The sequence below is a fragment of the Rhodnius prolixus genome, unplaced genomic scaffold (assembly GCF_049639745.1).
Source record: "Rhodnius prolixus isolate KJV_2025 unplaced genomic scaffold, Rpr scaffold_2, whole genome shotgun sequence".
In the NCBI taxonomy this organism is placed as follows: domain Eukaryota; kingdom Metazoa; phylum Arthropoda; class Insecta; order Hemiptera; family Reduviidae; genus Rhodnius; species Rhodnius prolixus.
Window position 1 is genome coordinate 4104957 of NW_027411592.1, and position 19300 is coordinate 4124256.

A 19300-nucleotide genomic window follows, 5' to 3' on the forward strand; every position below is an offset into this window, starting at 1 on the left:
ACTCTAAGGTATTGGACATTAGCAACTAAATATTCTGACACTTATCAGCTGCTAAAAACCCTTTTTTCAAATGAAGGTAATGTAAAGATTTAATCAAATTAAATGAAAGTTTGCATACCTGGCTGAGATAGAACGAGCCTTGTGATAATATTGATATAGCCTTGAATTACAGTCGTATCAGTTTGATTTAGTGAAGCAAGGCATCGTCTAATACTTGAGGTAGCATCTGAGGGATGTACTATATTATCAATCGGTCCTTCAATACCAGCTTCACAAGCAAGACAAAGTCTCAAATATGTAATTATCTGAAAACAAAAAATCATGTTTCTAGCAAGATTATTTTAAGATCCTAAACTTTTTCTGTTTTTATTTATGGGTCCTCAGCACAGAGACTGTAAAGATAATTCAAAGTTAAACTTCTTCCATGCGTCAGCTAAAAACCTCTCCCCAAAAAATCCATTTTTCTGTTAATTCTATTGTGTATCCCTTCTTCTGGAGAAAAGAGAGACCACTCACACAACAGCACATCTGGGTGATGAAACAACTCCCCCAAATCCTCTAGGAAATTTTAAGAAGAGCGGTGGAGCTGGCAGTTAGAGATCATTCTCTCTGGTCCAATGGTCTCTTTAAATAATCTGAAGAAGATTCACCTAAATTAATAAGATCGAATATTTTAGAAAAATACGTATTATTCCACCACCTGGCAAATTTTCAGGACTCCAGGAGCGGAAACCAGGGAAGCAGGTTTAAGCCGACTCTAAGGTAATTCCAAAAGAAGTGAGGAGCCGGCAGGCAATTGTGATTAACCACACCCTGGTGTCAGACATTCAAACCTTTCAGCAAAGATACATCAATATCCGTTATCTACTTAGGATCTCTAGGGAAAACTTTAGGATCTCGAAAAACTGATGTATCGTATACTTTCTTTCTTTAAAGAACTTCGTTCAAATATTTAGCAAGGGAAGCAACTATAGGATCAAAACTTTACACTAAGTTTTAGCTTAATGTACGTTTTCGTTTTTTGACATATTTGGTTAATCAATTCACACAGATCACGAACTAAACATATATTTGTGTAAAGACTTCCAAATGCAGGGGGAAAAACCCAGTTTTTAAAATTTGACATGTTCGCAATCATTCCACAACTATGAATATCAGAAATTAATTAAGAGGCCTTTGTGTTCATCATTATGCACTTTTTACTGTTCTGCCAAAACTATAAAATATTAAATTCCTGCAACTGATACAAAAAATTATTACATTACATGGCAAAAAGAAAAAAAAAATTACTTACTTCTACTAACATTTCAGGAGAGTGTTCTGTAATCGCATCTTGTGATAAAACTAGTTTCAGAAATTCAGAAAATGGCACTAAGTAATTCTCACCGTTTTCTATTCCATTGCGATTCTTCACACCAGAATACAACGCTTTCTTTGCTTCCATTATAGAATCTTCATCCCTAAAGACAAATCAATTAGGTTAAGTGTAATTACTTATTGTCCAGGCTTGAAAATAGCTCGTTTAAGTGTCTCCTTCGCAATAAAAAAAAAATACAAGTTTGTTTTATCTAATAAGAGAAGGCTTTTTCAAAAGCAGGAAGCTGCACGATTAGAAATTTGAAAGCTGAACAGATTTCTTTCGTTCTGTTTGTTAGTCCTAGTGTAATTTAATAAAATATGTTCATCGTGTAAACGAAATAACAATCTGCCAGAGATGGGAAATTGAAAAATGATAAAAAAGTTAATTATGATTGGAACTGAACCCTTGAATACGTACTAAGTTTCATTAATTTCATTACACAATTTTTACTTAAAACATTTTACCAATCATTATCCTTTAAAAAAGAGTAGTGGTTGAATTTCAACCTATTCATGGTACAGTAAATTCCTTTTTCTGTAAATGCCGTAAACAATGGTTTAACTGGTATGGTGGGCTGTATAGAGGAGTGGAATTTTCCTTTGACTGTTTTTGGGACTGAAATTTACTCAATCTCAACAACTATAAAAGGAAAATTCTACTCCTCTATACAGTCCTCCATACCAGTGAAACCATGGTTTACAGCATTTACAGAAAACAAAGGATTTTACTGTACCATGAGTAGGTCAACCACAACAACTCACCTCACCATTTGCACTTATTGGCATATAAATAGACCCCATATGCTCCTGCGATAAAGAATCAATTGCGGAATCAAATCACACTATCTTGGCCTGCGGCAAATATAAGAGCGGCAGGGATTAGCTAGATTAGTGGAGGGCAATATTACAGACGAACTGTCCACTTCCAACCAACTTAAACACTGTACTGACTTAACCAAACATTTACCCAGACTTATATAACTACATCAGGATTAATAAAATTAAAATATATTTCTCTCACAACCATATTGGCAATGATTTACATATTACCAGACAAACAACCCACTACTTAAAGACAGTCCACTGAATGATGGCTAATTTGCACTAACCTTAAGACAAAAAAAAAAAAAAATTACATGTACCCACCCTCACTCAATCAGCAAATGAATGAAACATAATTGAAGTCGAATTCTCTGCACCTAAATGATTAATCTATCTTTGAAAGCCCGAAACAATAATAATAATGGTTACTATAAAGGATAAAACCAGCGATTTATCCAGCTTTGTGGTCCATTCTTAATAACTAAACTTAATAATTAAACTCATTCTTAATAACTACATATTTCGCCTGGACTTAACGGGATAGGGAAATTTATTTCTTTTATCATGACGTACAATTACGATAGAATTAAATAAAAAATTCATCATTAGAAAGATGAACATAATTAAGGTTTTTTAAAATTTTGTTTATTTCTTTTTAAGCTTGAACTATTCAAATCTTAACTCACCTAACTTGAGAATTCTTGCCTGGCACTGAAGCTTTAATAAGCAAGTAAACTTTGTCGCATGAATGTTTAAGAGCGTGTACCATAAATCTGACCGATGCTGCCCGTGATGCTGGTATTTCCAACCGGCTAACCAAAAGTGGTTTTAACAAAGATTCCTCTACTCCAGAAATACCACGATAAGCACGTGCCATTGCGACTGCAGCATCCCGAGCAGCAGATATTATGTCAGGCTCTGCTTCCTACAAAAGGAATAGTATCACTTTACCAATTACAATGAAATAGAATTTTCATTCACAGATACCTTCCAAATAATTCATCACCTGATCTATGGCTTTGAATATGAACTCAACAGGAGAAAGATCTTTGACAGCCAAATGTGGACATCGTAGAATTAATGTTGGAAAGAGATGATACGCTTGTAGCTTAGTTCTAACATCGTTATTTTCTTCTGATAATAATTTCATTAAGCCAGCATTAAGCAGCACAACCCAGACCTGATCCATTTGTGGTTGTGGTAGGCTAGGAAATCAGATAAAAAAGTTATTAATGGTAAAGCAGAAATACAATCAAATGGTAGGATTAAAACATTGTATTACTAATTGATTTATTAATTATTACTTGTTTATAAATGTCAACATCGTGTGAAAGATTCGATTCTTTCTATTAAAAATAAGCCAAAAACATTATTGTAGATTTTAAAGTAACACAGTTGTATTCCCTCTCTTAAGCTTTAAAGAATTCAACTGTATGACACTAAAGTCATTAACAACCTAATAAATGAACGGAAAAATGTGGCACGTAAATTTTATTGAATGTTGAAATTGGTCATTTCGGAATTCACATCAATGACCACAAACAACAAGCCAAACAGGGCTCAACTTGGAGCATCTGATTCACCTTTAAAACATGTGAAGTCTAGGTAGAAGATAATATATTAGGCAAAAAATAGAACAAGGGAAGTGGGTTGAAAATGGAAATTTTATAAACTTCCTTACAGCCTTTTGTACGACTGGCCAAGAATTGCCAGAAAAGTATCTACATCGCATTAGAATCGTTGAAAAACTGATTTCTTTCTTAGTAAAACTTTACAACATTCAGTAAATCACTTAGATGATTTTAAAGACTTCTTTTTGTAAGAAATTTTTATCGTAGATGTCATATGGTTTAACGAGAACTTTCGGCATTAAATTATTAATGACGTTTTGTTAAAAAACAAAATAAATAACAAAAATTATTAATCAGTAGATTTTAGCAATAAATAAAATAGAATTTATACTAACTATTTGATCATTGTAGCAAAATAACCCAAGGCAAGGATTCGTAGTCTTGAATTAGTATAAGACCCATACAATGACTCGAATAGCACCTGGAATTTTGAAGAAAATGAATAAAAACCTCTGCTAAACCTGCATGAAAAAAAATAATAAAAATAAAAAGGAGAAATCAAATTTGGATTATTTAAGTTGAAGACAAACCTTCATTGCACTCGGCCACGGCAAAGCCCTAAATTTCGTCATGTGTTGAATTAGTTTAATCCTGGTTCTCATATTTAAAGCTTGTACCTTCTTCTCTCCAGTACCCTCCCGTAAATATAATGTATACAACGGAGCCACCACAGTTATACTCTCTAAATCCACATCACTGTTGACATTATAAAAAAGGTTATTCAAATATGAAAATAAAGAAACATCATAAAAACAAATCTTGAATAAAACTAATTTTTTTTTTTTATGTAACACATTTTACGATAATTTAAATTTTATAGGAAACTTTCTGAATATGTGAGAGACCTTTACTAACATGAAATAAACTATTTTGTAAGATATATATATTTTTTAAGTTATTTTGTTTTTATTTCAAACAGGATGATAAATAAAGAATGTGAAAGAGTTGCGAGAACTTAAGGAAATCATTTTAATAATAAAATGTTACATGAAATAACGTTTTATTTCGATAATAACAGAACTTCAACAATTCAAAGTAATATCTATAATTTACACTTCTTAGTTATGGTAAAAAAATCAAATTGTTACTTAAAAATAGGCTTCCAAGTGCTGTGTTGTGTGGTTGAATGCTTAAACAAGTTCAAAAAACAGCAGTCAACCTCTAGTTCACGTTGTGGGGGCTGGGCAATACTGCTTCAGCAGTGGCGAACGAGGCTCTGGCGACTTGCACACAAGTGGATGGGACTAAAAAATTCGCCTGCTATCCAATATTTAAATTCACCAGGTACCTGAATGGTTAAATATACATACGCTGACTGGTAGTATTCGAAGATTTAAGAAAATCGTGTTATTATCAAAAAGGAAATCCCAAAAAACCAAACATGTTAAAAATTAACTTTCAGGTTACAATTTTCATTTCAGTTTTCAATTTGTCGGCAAATTATGCTGCGATCATAGACCTCATCACCTATATATACTTTTTCTGAATTTTCTAAAAGAAACTCAACACGTGTGTATTCCACGAAAAATTCAAGTTAGAAATTTTATTTCTAATGTAAATGCTTATATAAAAATACAATCTCCTCTTACGGTTGTTTTTTAATCTCACTCTCTGCAATGTCAGCTACAGCAGTTCTTGCATCCCCTGAAGCAACAACTAAGTGAGGATAAACTTCTGTCCCGCCCAATACTCCAGCAAATTCCGTCACATTCTGCTTCAGCTATTAAAAAAACAAATAAAACTTTAAATTAACACAAACAAATTTTTCTTAAACTTCTTCCTGTAACAAAACTTGATACCTTCTCAACAGCATCAGCAGTTAAATTCAATAATCCATCTCTAGTTAATCTTTTGTAGGCATACACTGATATATCTGTTAAATTTCCCTCACCAGTACACCTATAGGATTGAAACATGTTTATCCGTTTAGGAAAAAAAGATAAAAACCATTCTCTGCACACCAGTGAAATAATAAATTCGAAATTGAAATTGTAAAATACAAAAAAATTGGTATATAATGCCAATAATATCTCACCCATAAGGAAAAAGTAATACATCCAACATAATTTCCAACAATAGTTTCTTGAACTTGGGCCATTCACTTAATCCTAAAATATTTTTACGCTTTTCTTCTTCTCTAGGATATTTAAAATCCATCAAAGTTGACACTAACAATATACAAATGCTTTCCTGATGTTGTATTGGTTTATTTTCTGCTGCTTTGATTAAAATCGGTAAGAGATCAACCTTTTTTTCTTTCGGAAGCCTCACAAAACCCATTTTTATATAAATTATTGTAAAATTCTGTAATAAAGAAACAAATAATTACATTTTTTTAGATGATATCGAGCCATTTTTATTACCCTTTAATTAGATCAAGAATAACGCATTATTTCTAATTTTTCTAAAGTGGTATAGGGCGTTCTAACCACTATATTGAAGTATGACTACGGTTGATCCTACTTCGGTAAAATTACTACATGCTTTTCTGTAAATAGTAAAACTTAGGTAACGTATTTGTCTGTTTCTTTCAAAATCGTTACTTTAGCGAAGTGGACGGATGCGAATTTTTGTAGTCGTTATGGGCTCATTTTATTAGGTATCCAAACAAAACAATCTACACGTTCTACATTTTGGATCCATATGTGAAAATTCACCTGTAGTTTGGGAAGCCCTACTATTTACCTAAACATGAAGAAAATAAATATTACTGACACTTTTGACAGTTCTTAATCATTTTTAGAGAAATTGGTGAGGCAAATTCCGTTTTCAGAGTTGGCAAGTAGTTCTGTAGATATTAGGGTAGTTTCACCCGTATTCATTGCAGTTTTCTTCTAGCCCATTGGTAGGATTTACACTGAAGAAATTTAAGATAAAAATCAATTTGCTGTAGACTAAACTGAGTTTCTAAAAGGCAGAACTACTCTTCACTATGCGCTCTTATTGTCAAACTATTAAGAGTTTTACAGTAGGTTAAGAAATGGAAATTACAAAATGGCAGAACAAGATGCTCTCTAACGGATTCCGGCTTTTACAGCTTCCTAGGCTACTATTTAACCCACGCTGGTGCTACGCAATAATCTCACTCCTTGACAAGAGAAGCATTAACGCTGCTGTAATAGAATGCGAGAAGGCGGTGTGTGTAGAAGACGTGGAAGCAGCTAACGAACGAGCTCATACTTTTGTACAGTAAGATTGCATCATTTCGTAAAAAGACATAAGTACGATTATAACACTCCAGAAGTAATCGTAGCTTAATGGGTCCAGAACCATTGCTGGTGTTCTATTCCTATTTCTTTTGGAAACATTCGTCAGTCCTTCATTCTGAAATCTTCATCATCTTAAGTTGTTCCCAATAAATCAAACGAAAGGATATTAAAGCCAATGATTGTCATCTTCTCTATTAGAACACTCTAAAGGGGTTTGTAAACGAACTCCGCCAGATTAAAAATTGAATCAATGACACAATGAATTAGGTCTCTGGCGAATCACAATTGGACGAAAAGATCGAAAGATTAGCAAAGCAGGGGGCTTTGCGAACACTCTTCAGCCATGCATCTTTTTGCTCACATAGATGATGAACACTTCTTTTGAGATCGCTGAAACTATTTCCACACAAGGAAATATGGTTGAGATGAGAACTTTCTGTAGCATTTAAAAAAAATCGCACAAATTATTTCCTTAACAAGACGAAAATTCAGCTGAGGAAGAATATGTTCAAAGAGAATTAGATTTTAAAGAAAACACATCTACCAAAGATGTACTTGCCACATATTCAGCTATGAACGAAAAATGCGGTGAGGCGGATGAAACACAATTTGACATCGAATTCGTATGAGATAACGTTCCCTGTTCCCTAAAATTTGGTTTTTTAGAAAAATGTGAGAGGCACACGCGAGTGCTTCGTTGCAAGCATGTACAGATGTGAATAACTCAAAAACGAAAGAACGATTTTTTTTTTGTTTAGCTCCCTTTTTTAATTTCTGAATGAACGTAAAAGGTCAAAAAGCCTCATCTGGAACTGACTTAACTTTACTGCACGTCTTTTTTCTTTTTTGAGATTATTACGAAAATGGCCCTGTGAAATTAGCTTAAATTTGTGTACTCATAAAAATCATTTACTTGAAAAAAAAAAAAAAAAAAAATCAATGGCTTTCTGCGGTAGGGATGCGGACAGACATCCCATGTCTATTTTTACAAACTGTACAAATATTTCTTAAATTATTCGATTAAATATGTTTCTAAAATTCTTATAAGATTTTTATTTTACATCAAAAGCTAAGCGGGAAAGCTTATTGAAAACATACATAACTGTAAATTTCTCACAGTAACTTAGAATTCAGGTTCAACACCACGGATCAAAATACAACTTCGGTTTGCAGTTCCTCCTTGTATTATAAATGGAAGTTAAAATAAAGCAAAATAGTAAAAATCACAGTTCGTCTTCAATTATGTACTTGAAACGTGCAGCAAGAAATAGGAAATTATGACAAATATTCTACTCACTATAATGAAAATAGATGCATTCGGATTTTGATAGAGTTCCACCAAGGAATCTAATGGAAGCTTCACACTCTTAGAGGCTTTTACTCGTTTAGATATATGCGACAATAATTCCACAACCTAAAATTACATCCATTAATCAAAAAACTTACAAATTAAAGATTTAATTAAAACATATTACATTTCAAATACCTTATTTCTAACCATCTCTTCATGACTTCCTGATTTTGTTATTATGGTTGGAAGAAATTTCTGGAGACAATCTTCAAACTGTTCATCAGTATCGCACATAACAATTCTTAAAAACATCCTCTCCAGAAGAACTGTAAAATTAGATAAAACTAGTTACTTCACATACTGGAAAGTAAAAATGAAAACAACAGAAACTCTCATGTAATACCAGCTTCTTCTGAGAATTCGCCCATTTTTTGGTTATATTTGTATTCTTAAAAATTGATCAAGACGGAGTTAAACAACCGTTCTTGGATTCTTCAGGCTTATAAGTATACAAAATTTCAAAGTCATGACAGGTTACAGCAAGGTTATGTTTTACGGGCCCGCAATAAAACCTTTCGTGTCAACTGGAATTGACATGCTGTGCTAACGATAAGAGATAGGAGTGCATGAATCGGAAAGGATAAGAGGCATGAAAATTATTACTTTTATTGAGTTTTTCCCGCAAGAGGTTGATTTAGGTACAGCTGGTTAGCGTACTTAGGCGGGTAAACTTCACCAGCGCGCGTATTTTAAAACAACCAATGTGAGTAAATCCAAAAGAGGTATTCATCCTGGACTACCTGGAAGGTTGTTAGTTCACCTTGCTAATTTTATCATAATATATGAAGCAGGCTCTAGTAAACTCTACTCTAAAGTCCCAATAAAAAAATGCATGCTGCTTTTTTCTCCTGTTTCATTTTGAACTGTAATCTGTCAATTCTAGATCTTCTAATATTAAATTATCTTAAAACTTCGCTAGGAAAGGTATCCGGGATGCCGAAATTGAAAACGAGGAAAGTTGGGTAAGATCGGGTCTCTTCATTGTAAGTGTGCCAAGCAAAGCAAATTTGCGTAAGAAACATTTAAAGCTGGATTGGAATGGGTTCCCAGGCTTAAAGTTTTATCAATGGAATCAGGCAAGAAGTATTTCTTCTGACGTTTCTGTCTCTGAGATCTAGTTGCCTTGTATAGTTAGTTGCTGTATAGTAACAATTTGTGCCCAGACACAGAAATAGGGGATTTGAAACAGGCAGAAAGATGCTTACGACTTCCACATTGGAGTGAACATCACACTGCTCTCTTGAGACAAGTAATTCAAAAACCTTGTGCCTAGCACTGCTGAACTCCTCAGAATTAAGTATACTGTAGATTTTGAGGCTGGAAACCATATTGTATCTGTTAACATTGTAATTAAGATATCAAAGATAAAGCATTCCTTGCAGCTTGACGATAGCAAGATGAATCTTAGTAAGACATGCAAATTATACGCACACCTTGTTCTTACATCAGAAGTAAACAGAGCGGATGGGCGGTTCCCACAGATCCGGAAAGAACATCAATTAGCACCAGATATTATAGGGAAGGCTTCTTCATAGATCTTTAAGTATGGGGAAGAATATAAGCAAGTTTGAAGCGAGACAGTTGCTGAGCCGGAGGCAGAGAATCGAAAGAGGTGTTGGGGGAAGCAGTGTTCCTAGTAAACTCCATGTGCGCGATTTTTACAATAAGATCAGGCAAAAAAGGACGCCCAGCGACAATCTAAGGCTTTCACTGTTGGAGCATCGAGTGGATTGGCAGTCTCTGCAACATTGCCAAAAATATAAACGAAGATACACAAAAAACAAGGTCCTCTTAAACCAAAATCATGTAAATTTTGAATTTTCTTGCGCTCTGATCAAGGGCAACTAGGTGGTCTTCCAACAGCAATCAAAAAGAAGTTCGAATAAGCTACAGAATTCCCCCAAACGTAACTATCAAAATCTAAATTGCTGCTTTCTGCCTCCACACTACCTTCTACTGCTATATCTCCACTTCATGGCGTAGCAGTGTCCTCAATTGCCCATTTCTTAAATATAGTTATTATCGGACAAGCTGTTAGCTAGCAATTACAAATTTGTTCGAACCTCTAACGCTGCAGACCATTTTTACATATTTTCAAGACAACGCTTTATATAGGAGAGTCAGAAGCAAGATGGTATTACTTCTAACAATGTAAGAGTAAAAAAGAATTCTTTTTATTTATTCTTTGCTTTACCCTAAACATCGTATACCGATTAAATTTACATTTATAACATTTACTTGAATTGCTCTAGAAAAATTGATTAGGCTAGTACAAGAAAGTAGGGATTAAATTGGAGAAAGGTAGTAGAGGAGGGTGATGGGATAGATTTCCTCCTTTAGGATTTCAGTATATTGTTTGGTTTCATAAACTGCAGTTAGTGGGAATTAAAATAGCCTCTAAAATATGGTGTTTGAAGAAAATACGTAAGTTGGAATGTTGAGGATTGTAGTGCGATGAAGTCTTACGTGTTCTCGCCTGATTTATTTTCTGTTCAACATATTCATTTATTCATTCGAGACTCAGTAGAATTATACAATTTAATGACATTAATGAATATTAACAGAATATACTTTAAAAAGTTTGTTTTTCTTTTTAGTTTTTATTTGAATTATACAAACTTTAATGTAGGTAAACAAGATTAAAATTATTTTGTCGAGGGAACTAGGAATTTTAAGGCACAAAAAAGGTGGTAATAAAATGAGTTTTTTTTTTAAAAAACAAAGACTTTTTAATGGTATATTTAATTTTTTTTTTTATGTGTGCCTTGCTGCATCATCACATACTGATTACAAACGCAGTTGATAACTCATTATTAACAACTTCGAGTTTAAAACAAGTGTAACATATATAAATAGTAAATATTACATTATTTTTTTACAAGCGTTTCATTTAAATGTTTAAAAGTTGAATCTCATTGTACAAATTTATTTTTAAGGTTTTCAAAATTCAACATCTCAATTTCCATAGATGTTGCATGCATGCAGCAAGGCGAATAATCCTCATTTGTAATACTGCACTAGCTTTTTCTTATTAGTTTTATTTCTTTTGTAACATTTATTTTCCACGAATTCGCAGTGCAATCTTTTGTCCGAACATAATGAATTACCACTTATCAGTCCAAACGAGCACATTTCGTTCTTCCATAGCATTCACATTTTTGTTTTGTTCTCCCTATACTCAATTAGTTTCATTATCTCGAATATATATATATATAAAGTTATACAATGCTAAAAATGTACAAAGCTCATCGATACAAAAAAAATTAAACTAAAGGGATTATAAACTTATATTTGTCAATATAAACGTACTTGTAATTTTTGGAACAAACGATAAATATGTTTAATGTTAAGAGGGATTTTTTTTTATATATATATCTTTTTATTGTTATTTTATTTATTTATGTTCTTTTTTTGTATTTTCTTGCTTTATTTTTTGGTAAATGTTTTTTTTCTTTTTGATGAGGTGGTTGGTGTAAATGACGGAGGTATTTAGTAGTTTCTACTCCAAACCAGGCAGATCTTCATCATCTGAGTCTGTTTCTAGTTCATCGAGTGATGGTTTATTATCTCCAGCTCCTAGTCCTCCCATAGTCTTCATCATCTGAAATATAAATACATAATTAGCTCTTGAATAATGAAATGGTAGGCTAATAGTGAGTAATAATTCGGAAGCCTAAGGGTTAAGTAACTGAGAATAAGCTTAGCCGTGAATCGATGTCGCGTTTGACGCGACACAACTCATCGCGGTATTTTTGAGACAATTGCAGACATCATAAATCTTACTATTAGGTAGTACTTGAATAAAACTAAAATAAATGTGAAAACTTCAAGTAATTTTAAAGTGAAATTTAAAGAGATTTTGAGTTTTGTTATACCGCAAACAAATGTACTTAAATATATAAATATCTAAATATATACGTTCAGTAAGTTTAAATATATAAAAAACTAAATTGTAAAGAGGATAGAAAAATACATTATTGTGGTCAAAACATTGGCAAATGGTTAGATTAACCAGCAGTTTTCGTATTAATGTGTAATAACTAAGCAAAAAGAAAATTACCTCTGCAAGGTCATAATTTCCACCTGCAACCCCTGGACCACCTCCCCCCATTTCATCATCTTCATCTGAACTTTCCTCATCTCGCCATCTATTGAAGTCAACTTTCAACCAATGATGTTTGGTGCGATCTGCAGTCAGGTGTGGCCAATATCCACCTTCTGCATCTCTCTTCTTCAAAACTATTTCAATATTTCTGTCTCTAACAAATTTCTCAGATTTCTAATAAAACATAAAGAACAGTCTAATTAAAGATCTAAGAAAAAAAAATTTCTTATATGGCCAGTCAATTCAATCAACCACTGCTTCCAGGCAGGCACTTAGCACATTCTTAAAGGACCTGTCGGGAAATGGTTGGGGGTTAGTTGCCAGATTAGGTGGCGTACCCTTGTCGACTTAATATGATTAAAGTCTTTACATATAATAATAACATCTACACATCTGTTTGCAACATCAGATATCTAGGGCACCTTGAGACCTGATGAGTATATAGAAACGTCTTGAAAAATCTTCTTACCTCCCAAAAAAAGCGGTATAATCACCTATTGAAAGTGCTATAATATTCTGCCCTAGGTCTTTTGGTTCAGAAAATATCTTCACTGGTGGAACTAATCAACTAAGAGCACTTGTGCAGACTGTGACAGCAAAGAGGGTTTGGTCAGCAAACTATTTGCGATACTTTTCCGTTAGCCGGGCGCAAGCGAAAAACAGTTTAGGGTAAAACTGTTTTCTTTTCAATTCATTAATATTTGTTTTTTAGTTGAACTTGTTTTGCTTACTATTAATTAATATTTGTTTATAGTTGAACGTTTTCGACTTTTATTCCGTTGACTTGGCTCGCGTTTGGTTCATAATTGGCGACATTTGCGCCCGGCTAACGGAAAAGTACCCTATTTGCTTGCGTAGCAATAGCCATTTTTATAATTTGGCAATTTGTCACCGACCAATGGATATATATTCGGTTGTAGGATCGTTAGTAAAGTTAAATTACGACTCATTCACGCTAGCTTTTTTATTTCATTCCAGCTAAAGGGTTTTTAAAAAAATCGAATTCGAAACTATTACAGACATATAAAAATAAACAATGTGAAAGTATAGAATTAAAACAATTGCAAGCAAAGGTAAATGCTTTGAGTGCTTAGAAAAGAGGGAGAGAAAGAAATCTCTTTATACCTACAAGCAAGTGTGTCCGAATTAGTATTTAAAAATGAGATTAAGGTAAGAAAGAAATAAAGCTGACCTCTGGATCTATCTCCTTGAACAGCTGAATATCAACCTCGTGTTCCCTCCTCTCTGTGCCGCCGATACCTTTGAAGTAGAGTCTAGTTGGCTCTATAGTAATTATTGGCGATTTACAATCTTCAAGACACACAGTAAGGAAAACTACCCCGGAGCGCTGGGCCCACATAATAGGAGGTGGGGTAGCAGTGCTGAAAAATATAAGAAATCTGTCAGAAATCATTATGTAAAGCGTATCATAAATATCCAAAAAATAGAAACTGAATTCCAACAATTTGGAAAGTTCTTGTGGTTTTGTTTTAAGTTAATGTGCTTCGCCCTATTTCCATTCTTTCATTTTCAAATATCAATCATCTTCAAGAGGTTGTTTTTTACAGCACTGTTAAACCAAATTTGAGAATGGTGAAGCTAATCTTTTTTTAAAAAATATGACGATTAACTTCGAAATTGTAAAGAACCAGGAAAAAGGAGAATGTGTAGAAGAGAAGATCCAATCTTAGGTATAAGTAAAAACAGTATATCAGATCTGATAATCTGATAGTGTTTTATTCAATGCAATCCTTATTGCTAAATTGAATCTTTTAAAAAAATCATTTCGAAATTAATATAACTAATAAGAAACAAATTCAAAAGTAATAATGAAAAAGATTTAAATTTTAGAAATATTGGAAAATTTGGTAGAATATTAGTGGAAATGGAAAAACCGTTAGCAAAATACTGCTGCAGGAAATCTTATACATCAGACTAATTAGTTAAGTAAAAATGAAAAAATAATCAAATGCAAACTTAAACATGAATAAGCAAAACTAGGAATGCAAACGAAACTATTCTCAAAAATGTTTTGTCACTTATTGTTCACACTACAGAAGAGTATCAATAATGAATTAATTACAGTAGGAAATGATTTTTTTTCATATTAAACTCAATATAGTTTCTAAATACCCTATTTTTCTTACGATTAGTAAAGAAATAAAATATTAAGTGATTTCAACACATGGCGATATTTGAGGTTATATATCATGTATTTCCAATAAAATAAATTAAAGTATAAATTAACATGAAGGATATTATTCATTTAGATATACTCACGAATTTTCTTGAACCATTTTGTTTTTTAATCAGAAGGGTCGAATTACAACTGCGTGACTGTGCTATGGAAAAGTCTAGAACTTAAGATTGAATAAACAGACGCGCCGGGCAATTCGAATAGCGATTGTTCAATACAGTGCTCTTTGAGTTAAAATAAATGACGATAGGCAACTTCTTCTCGACAATCGGATTGACTAAACACACTGCGTGTAGAAACGTCGAAACAAGATCACAGAAAAATTAGCAGGCTCTCCTGGAAATCAATAAGAGTTTAAGCCAAACCTGGGAAACACTAGCGTTAATGGCGGAACACAACCAGACCATTCATTCACTAAGAACTGAACTGACTTAATTTGTGGTTAAAGAAAGATGCATAGTTTGTTGGAAACTACTATTATTGTTATTTGCCCTAAATAAATAGTAATAAATTAGTACTTACGGTGCCATTTTAGAGAAAAAATAAAATTAGATTACCCTAAAAAACAAACAGGAGCATGAACAACTCCAATGCAGCCAACATAGTTTTATCTCATTCTATTTGAAGGAAAATAATTATATGGGAAAATATTCTGTATATAATTATTAATAAAGAAAATATTTTTTAAAATATAGATTAATAATTATTAGCAAAAATAAATTATTAAAACGTATCAAGAAAGCAATGCATTTAATAATCAAAAGTGAACCATAATTTAAACTTGAACCTAAAACTTCCTAACCAATGACACTAGAATGCTGAAAAAAATAACGACTTTGCGCAGAAGTAAAAGCGTTAAAACTGTAAGTACTGTTATTATTTATTAGGAAATTTCATTTATACTTTTTCTTATCAGTAATTTTTACTACTATTGTTTCTAATATTACGATTTTCCCACCGGCCTTCTTGTATTTTGGTTGGCACGAAAGGCCCAATTATCTCTGGCTGAAAGTGGTGAGATTTGTTCAATGAACAGATTTTCCGATTGTTCGGAGCACGTGCAAATATGAAATGTGTGAACACTCATACGATATGAACACCACTTTTTTTTTTACCGCTATTTGAGTAATTAGATTTTCTTGAAACCCCTAACTATTAAGGAAAAATAAGTAAAAACCACGAAATTTATCAGTAATTTTTTCAGCACGAAACTAATTTCCGCTCTACCGAGGTTCTTTCAAAATTTGGAATTTCGCATAATTCATTTGTATCCATATTATATAGATGAGAATTCCCTCTTCACTCTTAAATTGCACTTTGAAGGAAAGCTTAACTCTATCAAAAACAAATAGCTGTTTCTGTTTTAGAAAAAAAAACCAAAAAATTGAAAATAAATTCAATAAAGTGTTTCTTCTGATTTGCTGATTAGTTTATTATATAACAAAAGCTTTTTGCGGATCATGTTGTATCGGAATGTCCAATCGGAACTTTAAATGAATTTCCCTTTAAACTTTTTTATTTCATTATAATAGGCCGAACAGAGCAACAAACAAACAGCACTGCCTTAGGTTCGGAACCAAAACGAAGAATCTATTTGATTACAGTAAATGATAATTTTAAAGCCATATTTTAAGCGATTTTTATTATTCAACTTAAATATCATGTATTTGTCTATTTATTAAGCTGAGTTATTTTATTTATTAAATTAAGTTTTGTTCATGCCAGATTTTTATATGGTTAACGCCGTCTAGGCTTCTTTAAGAACAAAAAACAAAAAAAAAATTACTACTAATCTTGGAATCTACGTTTAATGTAACTGCAGAATATGTGATTTCCATTGTACTTTTGGTAGGAGAGTTTTAAAAGGGTTGATTTGAAAAAATATACGACAAAAATAATTAACAGTGGCAAGCTCTTGTAACGCTCTCAAGTATCTTAGGGATTAAATTACCATTTGAATGATCATTTTAAGAATGTAGGTTCTTGTATCGCACTTTATGGTTAAGAACAGAACTGGAAGCTCAAAAGAAACAGTTTACGGGAACTTCAAAGGTGTCTCCAGATGACGAAATTAAAATAAATGGAAATAGCATGTAGGTGAGTGACGGGTTTGATGAGGAAAGATAGTTTGGAAAGATAAGAGGACTAAACGGCTCTTTGCGTGCCAATCAAAAGCTGTAATTAATCTTATCTAAGCAATCTCCACCAACTAAATTTGCAGGCCCAGTGAGACTTCAGAAACCGTAGGGTTACCCTCTCTCTCCACTGATTAAATGTAATAAGTAAATTTAAAATTCTTAAAAAGAATTACTATAAGAGGTAGTTGTAAGAGGTAGTTAAGTGGAATCCTAAACATTCAGTTTACAACTTCAATTCAAGGGTATTAATTTTAGTAATGCGTTTCCATTATTAAAAAAGCCGACATCATTAATTAATTTGTAAGTTATTTTTGTTAAAGTAATAAATCATTTTATAAGATAGTTTTTATAAATTAGTGTTGACGGGTCCTTTATCATTATTCGTGCGAACCCTTCAGATATTAAAAGGATTTGTATCCCGGCTTTAAACATTCTCTCAGTATAAATGGCAAATCTCTTCAATAGGCGCAAAGATTTGTTAAAGCTGTAGAGCTTTAGATTTTATGATAAAACCACAGAGTAAAATCGATCGGGGTCAAGTCAGGTGATCGAGGTTGCACAAGTTATGAATTGCTACCAGTAAGAATTAATATTAACTGGACATTTTCTCTTTATTCATGAAACAATTTTCCACGCATGTGGCACAATCAAGGAAGCAAACTGCCGCGAACAACCGCAATCCTCATAAAGTCGGAATGCATCACCCCAAAGTACAATTTATGGATGGAAACTATTAAAGCGAAGCAGTCGTCTGCTACTAAATTTTCACCTTCATCTTGGTCGACCGAGACAAAGTATAAAAAAATCCAAAACAGTAAATACCTGTTTGTTGCAATTTCTCATTCATCTATTAGGCGATTTGTCACTATTTTCAGTATTTGACCCACTGGAAGGTACAGATGATGCAGTTGTGTGGTATACAGAAGCATATCTAGGTTGCTAACATACAAAGAAATCAGGGTGTCCGACCGATGGTGAGTGGAAAATCCAGCGCCAATAAAATTGTCAATCTTTAGTTTTAACAATAATCAAGTGAAATCAGATTATGTGCAAAAATATATATTCAGTGCATTGCCACTGTCAGCATCCGGAATTGGTTCTCTCGTTGCAGACTGCACAGAGGCTACTAGGTAGAGAAAATCCAAGGACAGGCATTTGGACTAGAACCCGATATCTCTGCGAAAAGTAAATGTAATTTTTACTTTTTATAATGATCAAAATGTTATTAATATTTCCAGTTTGATAAAGTACTTGTTTTTTCCAGTTTGAGAAGACAGTCACTCTTACCACATCAAACGTGAAGTCAGTATTACTCGAGAATTTATACTCACTTTTGTGGATATATCTGGAGCCTTGAGCATATAACTCGATTTAAAAATCAATGATAATACCTTCAGTTTTCATTTTCAAACTAAAGCGAAAACCAATCGGATTAATACATCTGGCAGTGTTAATCACCTTACACTTAGACATTGAAGGTAAGTTATTTAGGAACTCATCTCTGTGTCGACAAATATATATTCAATAAAATTCCTTCGATTTTCGAAAAATACTTCAATTTAAAAAGGAAAAACAGTTTTTACGAAGAATTATTACAAGAGTACACAGTGTAATGATGAATATTTCAAATAAGACTGAAAGTTTGTAATCAGTAACTAATGCTAATAATTGACTGTTTTTTGTATTCTTTATCTTAGAAATGTACAGGAAATAAATAAATAACTCTAAAATTTATTGTTTCTTCTTTTTTGTTTAGCAAAATACATTAACAGTTCTTTTAAATGATTTTCTTTATAAACTTGTTTGTATTTATAAATGATTGGAAAGTGAGTGAAATGTTAGCGGGTAATATGAAGTAGTGTGGACTTATAAAATGGTTTATCTAGTTTTTACATTGTTGTATATATTAACATTAGGCATTCTGGTACAAAGAGATTGTAGATTACAAGAATAAGATTATTATTAAAAACTATTTTAATTATTGAAATCTATATTTTAAGAATACCTATTTGATCATTTTTACTTCCACCTGTTACCGCTAGATTGAGCGCCCGCAGTTTCTCTCGTGTCCCACTTCAGGGATAAAATATGGGCGGGATAGAATTGAAATGTTTGTTTTCTCCAGTATATATTCGGTCTTCGTCTGTGTCACGCGGGAATAAATTTTGTTTGTCTATTTTGTTAATACATTTTGAAGATTAAATATGGTACCTACTGGATAAAAAAGTAGTAATCAAGGTTTTTATCCTGATTTCATAATTCAGGAATGAATAGTTATTTTAATTTTTAATAGTGAAAACAGTTAAATGTGATTAAATTAATAATTTATATAAATATGTGAACGAAGTTCATAATTTTTTCTGAGGAACGTAGCATATTTTATTAACTTCAGAATTATGGAAAAAATGACACTGCATTTCAAGGAGCCTCAACTCCAGGTTTGTGATTATTTAAATATGTTTGAATTTAAATAATGTTTTCCATATAG

The 19300-nt window shown here is 32.6% G+C and overlaps 2 protein-coding genes across 5 annotated transcripts in view; both read right to left on the reverse strand.

The window, feature by feature from the left end:
- LOC141450288 (proteasome adapter and scaffold protein ECM29) overlaps window positions 1-9346 on the reverse strand; it is a 33844-nt gene extending 24498 nt beyond the window's left edge. For both annotated transcript variants that reach the window (XM_074120580.1, XM_074120579.1), the window contains exons 1-12: window positions 8716-9346; window positions 8508-8638; window positions 8319-8435; window positions 5848-6116; window positions 5612-5711; window positions 5402-5532; window positions 4343-4508; window positions 4148-4233; window positions 3188-3386; window positions 2868-3106; window positions 1295-1460; window positions 119-305 (exon numbers count right to left, since the gene is read on the reverse strand). In XM_074120580.1, coding sequence (XP_073976681.1) covers window positions 119-305; window positions 1295-1460; window positions 2868-3106; window positions 3188-3386; window positions 4148-4233; window positions 4343-4508; window positions 5402-5532; window positions 5612-5711; window positions 5848-6116; window positions 8319-8435; window positions 8508-8638; window positions 8716-8740 — 1816 coding nt within the window. In that variant the 5' untranslated portion in view covers window positions 8741-9346. The remainder of the gene's footprint in view (window positions 1-118; window positions 306-1294; window positions 1461-2867; window positions 3107-3187; window positions 3387-4147; window positions 4234-4342; window positions 4509-5401; window positions 5533-5611; window positions 5712-5847; window positions 6117-8318; window positions 8436-8507; window positions 8639-8715) is intronic.
- A 1749-nt stretch (window positions 9347-11095) lies between these two features.
- p23 (cytosolic prostaglandin E synthase) lies at window positions 11096-15348 on the reverse strand. 3 transcript variants are annotated; one of them, XM_074120603.1, is made up of 5 exons: window positions 15197-15307; window positions 14758-15010; window positions 13670-13859; window positions 12433-12651; window positions 11096-11973 (listed from the first exon to the last, which is right to left on the reverse strand). In XM_074120603.1, the coding sequence occupies exons 2-5, from the start codon at window positions 14772-14774 to the stop codon at window positions 11872-11874; spliced, it is 528 nt and encodes a 175-aa protein (XP_073976704.1). In that variant the 5' UTR covers window positions 14775-15010; window positions 15197-15307; the 3' UTR covers window positions 11096-11871. The 3 variants fall into 3 exon arrangements, with proteins under 3 accessions (XP_073976704.1, XP_073976705.1, XP_073976703.1); XM_074120604.1 differs by lacking the exon at window positions 14758-15010 and having other exon boundaries at window positions 15197-15348; XM_074120602.1 differs by lacking the exon at window positions 15197-15307 and having other exon boundaries at window positions 14758-15093.
- Between the last annotated feature and the right edge of the window lie 3952 nt (window positions 15349-19300).